The sequence below is a fragment of the Mustela lutreola genome, chromosome 2 (genome assembly GCF_030435805.1).
Source record: "Mustela lutreola isolate mMusLut2 chromosome 2, mMusLut2.pri, whole genome shotgun sequence".
Taxonomy (NCBI): domain Eukaryota; kingdom Metazoa; phylum Chordata; class Mammalia; order Carnivora; family Mustelidae; genus Mustela; species Mustela lutreola.
In genome coordinates, this window is record NC_081291.1 from 17,068,754 (window position 1) to 17,075,651 (window position 6,898).

At 59.7% G+C, this 6,898-nt stretch overlaps 1 protein-coding gene across 3 annotated transcripts; it reads right to left on the reverse strand.

The window, feature by feature from the left end:
- Window positions 1-373: 373 nt before the first annotated feature.
- MYL3 (myosin light chain 3) lies at window positions 374-6,697 on the reverse strand. 3 transcript variants are annotated; one of them, XM_059160718.1, is made up of 7 exons: window positions 6,491-6,697; window positions 4,191-4,218; window positions 3,910-4,059; window positions 2,953-3,126; window positions 1,787-1,864; window positions 1,622-1,664; window positions 374-392 (listed from the first exon to the last, which is right to left on the reverse strand). In XM_059160718.1, exons 1-6 carry the CDS (start codon window positions 6,623-6,625, stop codon window positions 1,636-1,638), a joined length of 594 nt encoding a protein of 197 aa, XP_059016701.1. In that variant the 5' UTR covers window positions 6,626-6,697; the 3' UTR covers window positions 374-392; window positions 1,622-1,635. The 3 variants fall into 3 exon arrangements, with proteins under 3 accessions (XP_059016701.1, XP_059016700.1, XP_059016699.1); XM_059160717.1 differs by lacking the exon at window positions 374-392 and adding an exon at window positions 1,187-1,538; XM_059160716.1 differs by lacking the exon at window positions 374-392 and adding an exon at window positions 1,187-1,422 and having other exon boundaries at window positions 6,491-6,696.
- Between the last annotated feature and the right edge of the window lie 201 nt (window positions 6,698-6,898).

The window sequence follows — 6,898 nt, forward strand, 5'->3', positions numbered from 1 at the left end:
CTGTTCAAGTCTTCTGCCCCTTTCTGAGTTGGGTTGTCTATTATCTTGCCACAGACCCACAGGAGTCCTTTATATATTCTGGGTATTAGCTCCTCTTTTTTTAAATCTTTGCCCCACCACTGCCATCTCCGATCATCACCAGCCTCGTGACTTAACACGTCAGCCCCTCCCAGCTCTTACACGCACAAGCATGCCGAGCACACACGCACGGCCTCCCCCCCGCCCTGCTTTGGGGCCCTCCTCAGCCATGATTGCTTGCTGACACACTTTGTGGATGATGATTTGTCAGGTCTCTGGGAGCTCTGGAGGGCAGAGGTTTTGACTGCTTTCTCCACTACAGGGTTCGCAGGGCCTAGCATGGAACCAGGCACACAGCTGGTGCTCCATAGACTCTGAGAGAATGAAAGGAAGATGAGGCAGACTCCCGCAGACACTCAGACCCTGCCCATGATGGGCTCACATACGCTGCTGGCACACGCCCCCCACACACTGTCACACTCATGATCCCAACACACTCACAGGTAAGTCCCCACACCACACCCATGCCCACAGGCAGCCAGATCTGTGCTCATCTTGAAACCCATCCACACAGGCTCCTCTCCCACGCAGATGTGCTCGCCTGCACCCTGACGGAGCTGCCCTGACCTTCTGGGTCCTCCTGGCCCCCCCATAAGGCCTCTTCCCCCTGGCCTATAGCCATACCACAGGCAGAGTGCCTCAGTTTCCCCATCCGAGTCAGTCGGGAATCTAAGGCCCCTTCAATTCTGACAGCCTGGGGACAAAGTTAGCTCCCACCCTGTCATTCATTCCCAGGGTGACTCAGGTAAGGCCATTCTCTGCTCTGGGCCTCAGTCTCCCCACCTGTGACATGGGCAGCCCCGGGACCAATGCCCCATGGATCCCTGATTGCTGGTGGTGCCACCTCCCAGAGGGAGAATGGGAGGAAAAGAGCAAGGGAGGGGCACCCAGCCCTCTTCCTGCTCAGTCCTGCTCCTACCTCAGTGTCCTGGCGAGCAGGCTGAGAGGGTTTGGGATAGTTTTGAGGGGGAGCAAGGAAGCAGAATTTCAGCATGACTCCCCCTTATTTTGTCCAGGACTCACCATGTGGGGCTCATGGATTTTAGAGAAGTCAACCAAAAGGCCACGGAGGGGAAGCGGGGAAGGAAGGAAGGAAGAAGGAAAGAAGGAAGGAAAGATGCCATTTATTCAGGCCCATGGGGAGAGGACAGAAATGCACAGCCGGAAGGGAGAGATGACAGGCACCCAGAGGTCTGCAGGGCCAGTGGAGGGGGCTGCTGTAGGTGTCTTGAGGCACTTCCCACCTCCCTGCAACTCCAGGCAGCTGGCGTCAGCACCATGTGTGGGAGATCAGCTGTCCCCAGCATGGGCTCCTGGTTCCCATGGGTTCCTGGTTCTCCTTGACTGTGACAGTAAAGATGGTCACAGGTTACAGGGGACAGGGTGCGGCGAGACAGCGGGGCGTCTGCTGAGAGCAGGAGTTGGTGAAGATGGGGAGGTGGCAACAGGGGACCTGGAAGCTGAGGCGTGAGGGGACAACAGCGCTGAGATCCGAGAAGGTGGCAGAGGGGACAGCAGGCTTGGATAGGAGTGGAGGTCTCACCTGGGACGAGAGGCTCAGCTGGCCATGATGTGCTTCACAAATGCTGCAAAGAAGGGCAGAGCGAGTGGCAGGGGTTGAGCACCGGGCGGCCACAGTGGGGGCCTAGGGTCCCAGCACCCCGCCCCCACCCCCCCGCCGCCCCACGCCCCAGCCTGCCAAGCCCACCTTCATAATTGATGCAGCCATTGGAGTCTTCCTGCCCCGCCATCAGTTTCTCCACCTCATCTTCAGTGAGCCTCTCTCCTGGCCAGGGGGCGGGAGGCTGAGTGAGCACCGCGGGATGGGTGCGAAGTCGGGGGGACCCACAGAGCCCCTCTGGACGGTGGGTCTGCCTCCCACACCTCACCTTGGCCCAGCCATCCCGGCTCACAAGACCTTGGTCATCACCCCCATTTCTGAGACCAGGAGAATCAGTGATAAGTCAAAGGGGGGGACTTGGGGTACAGGCTTGGTGCGCCCTCTGAGCCTGGGCTCTGTCCACAACAGTGCCAGCTTGGTGTTCAAGTCCCCAGAACACACCGTCCCTTTTCTTACAGGGGACTCCTGGGGGGTCCCTTCCATCAAGGGGAGGCCAGGACCCCCATGTCACTGGAAGCAGTTCCTCAGGGAAGCCTTTTGAGGCCATAGGAAGGGCTCATGGGAGGGAGCTGAGGGCCTTGGGGAATGATGGTGGAGGAGACAAGGAGACAGCTTCTCTGTTCTCCAGACAAGTCTGCCACTTTCCTGCCTCTGAGCACTGTGTACTGCCCTGTCCCCCCCCCAATAGGAATGGGGGGTAATCTCCTACCCCCAGTTACACACAAAAAACCCAGACACCAGCCCAGGGTCAAACACACAGTAAGAGTTCAGTTCACCTCTGCTGTAAGGAAAAGTTGCCTTGAGCAGATGTAGTAGGTGCTCAATAAACATTTGCTGCACGAAAGCTCCTTTGAGAAGGGGGTGCCCCTGCCAGCCAGATAATGGGCATCAGGATGTCCAAGGGGCAGGCCTCTTACCTACTGGGCCTCTTCTTTGCTGTGTCCCTGGAACCTGACCTTGAGACAATGAACACCAGGACTGAACCTGTCCTGTTGGATGCGCCACACTGCACCCCCACCCCAGAGCTGCCCTCCCCGCCTTCAGTTCCGTGAGCTGCACCAACACACTTCCTTTGTTGCTACCTGGCCTTCTAAACTCCCCACATCTGTCACCTGCCATGAAGGCCCCTTGACCGTGTCCCTCTGTCCGTTTCACAGATCAGACGCAGGCTCGGCGGGTGACAGAAGGGTCTTCCCCAGGATGCCCCCACCACCACGAAGGAGGACTAGGGAGGAGGAGGAGGCGGTCCTCACCTAGCGTGGCCAGCACGTGGCGGAGCTCAGCGCCCATGACCGTGCCGTTGCCCTCCTTGTCAAAGACACGCAGCCCCTCGACGAAGTCCTCGTAAGTGCCCGTGTCCTTACTCTTGGCAATGTGCTGGAGCATGGGCAGGAAGGTGTCAAAGTCCATCATCTTGCTGTTGAGCTCTGGCCGGGGGTTGGGGGGAGGGGCAGTACGGTCACTCTGAGGAGCAGGACAGGCACATCCTTCCCTCCCCACCCGGGCCGCAGGGTACAGACCTACTGCCCACACACAGTCCCAAAGCACTCTACACCAGCTGACCATTCACAAACCACGCTCCCATCACGGGGAGTCAACCGAGACGTGCATCCTTTACACGATCCGTTATTGTTCACAGGGACAGTTTGCTGCGGCGGCACCCCCGTGGGCTCTGCCTAGTGCCTCTGCTCTGCTTTCGGGGAAACCATCCTGGATCCTGTGGTTTTTCTTAGAGACCCCACACTCCCCGCCACTGGGATTGCTCGGGAGGGGGGCCAATCAGAGACCTTCCCTGAGACTTTGGAAGCATGGAGGGGCCTGGGTCTCATGTCTTCGTGGGGCAAAGCAGGCAGCCCTCTCTGGCAGAAGTGTGAGGGAAGCTGGTCCTGAGCGCCAGAGAGATGCTGTGGAGACCAGGAGGGGCCACAGAGGTTGGGGGTCCCCAGGTCACCCTCACCGGCCGTGACGCTACTTTGCAACATCAGCTTCCTGTGACCAGTAGACCTGGCCGGTGAGCATGGGGTGGGAAGGTCCCACAGACTTGCTGCTTGTTACGTTGGCAGCATGGCTTGAGACCTGCATCCATTCCTCATCTGGACACTGGGAAGATGTCTGGAGGGCGCAGAGCGGGGCGGTACCTGTGCCGTGCCCCCGCAGATGTCAGCCTGCCCCAGGCACTTCCCCGGGGCCCAGCACGAATGCATACACACCTTCCTGCTTCGGTTTCCCCAGGACACGGAGCACCTCAGCCTGGGTAGGGTTCTGGCCCAGCGCCCGCAGGACATCCCCACACTGCCCGTATGTGATCTTCATCTCGCACTTGGGCGTGCGGTCGAACAGCATGAAGGCTTCCTTGAACTCTGCCAGGAGAGGATGTGAACTGTGGCCACACCCAGAGTCAGCCCGTTCCACTCACCCCGCCCTGGCCAGACTTCAGACTGGGGACCCCAGGTCCAACCCTGCAGCCCCAGGGCTCGAGACCCTCACTTACCTTCAATCTGCTCCGGGGTAAACTCGATCTGAAAGGAGACCCCAAAGATTCTAAGTGTCTGGCCCAGGAGGCAGGGCCAGATCTGCACCTGCATACTCCACGGCCACAGCCCAGGCCTCAACCTCTTGACTGTACCAGGCTGTCCCCCTGGCAGCATTCCAGCTTCTGCCCCCACGACCTCCTGCCATCTCCCTTGGCACCTTCCTGTCTCCTCGTCCCTCCCGACCTGTGCGAACTGAGGGCCGTGGGTCTGCGTGTGCCTAGACCCTGAAGGCTGGTGGGCCACATCTGGGGAACGGTGAGAAGGCTGTCCTGGTGCCCTGAGTCCCCAGCCCAGGGTAAGCTTTACCTGATCCCCCTGGTCCTGGACAGATGTGTTGAAGCCAGCAGATCTGACCAGGCTGGCTTAGCCACCCCCCAGCAGGCCTGGGGTTCAGTGGGCAAGGCTGTCCGTGTGAGTGAGACAGGAAACCCCATCTCGTTGTGCGGGGTGGGGTGGCAGGAGGAGCAAGGGTGAGGGTACAGACCGGAGGGTTTCTGTCGGCATGAGAGCATATCCACAGGAGTGAGTGTGTGTGCACTCATGTGTGTATGTGTGTGTGTGTGAGATGTATGTGTGTGCATTCACACTCAGTGTGTGTCTGCAAGTGTTTACACTTGCCTGCCCCTTGCAGAGACCTTAAGGCTGGGCACTACCACTCACATGGTCTTACACACCCGCCCAAAAGTCCTGGGCAGCCCCCAGCCCAGCCCAGCCTGGGGACACAATGGTAGTGTTGACTAAGAATCTGCTGAGGCCACATCAGAGAGCCACCTGAGGTAAGGAGGCCTCCTGGGACCCGGTTTCCCCCTCCTCACCAGATACCAAGTCTATTTTTATCACAGCAGTCACTCACCCCAAGGTCAAGGTCACAGGAGGGAAAGGAGCTTGGGGGAGGAGGCATGCCGGTCGTGCCTCCCACTGCTGCTCCCTAGGAACCCCACCAACCCCCAGGGCACACCTCAGTGTAGAGGGATATCCTCCCCCACCCCCTTGTCATGCTTGTCCCTTCTGGACTCAACCCCATGTGAAGAACACATTGCCACTCCCGGCCCCTTGAGAGCTCTCTTACCACCTGGAAGCCTGCTGAGATTACATTCCTAAGCCTCCTGGTAAAGCCGGCCAGCCAGACAGGGAAGGGGTGGGGGTCCCATGAGGGGCTTCACTGTGCTGGCCTCTCCCAGGGAAGTCTGTGCCAGCCTCAGATCCCGTGAGACTGGACCAAGCCACCGGGGGCCTGGGGTAGCTGGCCCCCAGTCGGGGACCTGTGGGACACAAGCTTTGACCCTGGGGGTGGTTAGGGCTCAGGGAGCCAACTCCAGAGAACACATTCCATGAACAGCTCCCAATAGCCTGTGACAGGGCTTCTTGCCCCATGTCGCATCCGAGGAAGCCCCGCCTCGGAGCAGGGAACAGGCAGGAGCAAAGCTGGGATTGGAACCCACGTCTTGAGGGACAAGTCTGGCCCCCCAGGAAGGGATCACAAACGGAAAATCGTTCTGCTGCAGCTCTGGCTGGACAGCAAGGAGCCGTGAGGAGCTGGGAGGGCTCCACAGGGGCCTTCAGCCAGCAGCCAGGACAGCAGTGACCGGTGGCCAGCCAAGAACGGGGAGCAGGCAGGACACACGGAGCGTGCTGCTCTGCAAATGCCATCGGAGTCATGGCTCTTCCTCCAAGTTTAGACTCGGAGAAAGACTTCCTAACTGGGGAAGGGTTCCGTGCTCACCGGCCACCGCCCCAAGACCAGTTTCCTGAGTGACCTACTCAGCCTGTACCTCAATTTTCCCTGCCTAAAAGCTGAGACCCGACACGCTGTGGGGCTCGGCCACCCTGGTAGGGGTAAGTGTGCCCCAGCCTGGGCAGGGGCCTCACATCCCCATGCTCCCCACCCCTATCACCCAGAGGGGAACAAGGCAGATCCCCGTTTGGCTGGAGGGGTTGGGGTCCGGGTGGCTCCAGGATTCCCCAAGGATGTGAGGTCCCTAGAGAAGGGCAAGAGACAGATTCCACAACCACCCAAAGACGTACCCTTCAGTAGCCCTGGGGGAGTCCTGCCTGCTGTGTGACCACCAGGCCTCCTCTAGCCCCTAGAGTGGCTCCTGACAGCTGAAGCCTCGGGGCTCGTCTGACCCCTGCATGGAAGTTTCCCACCTCAGCTCAGCGCTCCCTTTCTGGAGTCTGACCTGTCACTGGGTAGGTCCACTCCGGGATCCACTTAGCTGCCCTGACCTTTCTGCTGAAACCCAGCTCCCATACCCACCTTGATTTTGGATGCATCAAATTCAGCTTCCTTGGGGCGCTCGGGCTCTGGTGCCGGTGCGGGCGCAGGTGCGGGCGCCGGGGCGGGGGCTGCCTTGGCATCGTCCTTCTTGGGGTCTGGCTTTTTGGGGGCCATGGAAGCTGTCAGAATGGAGAGGGATGTGGAGAGAAGGAAGCAGAGAGTAGGGTAGGTGAGGCTGGAGTGGGGCCTGGCCTTTATCCCCTCTGGACACCTCCTGACCCCAGCCCCACCCCCCACCATGCACAATAGGGACAGGGCCATAAAAGGACACAGGCTAAGCTCAGGGGCTATTTTGGGGCCTGGGAGGGCATTGTTCAGGCTCAGGAATGGGTGGGAGAGAGGGAGGGCTTTCATTCCTCCCAATCACCTGTTGGGCAGAGGGAGGGA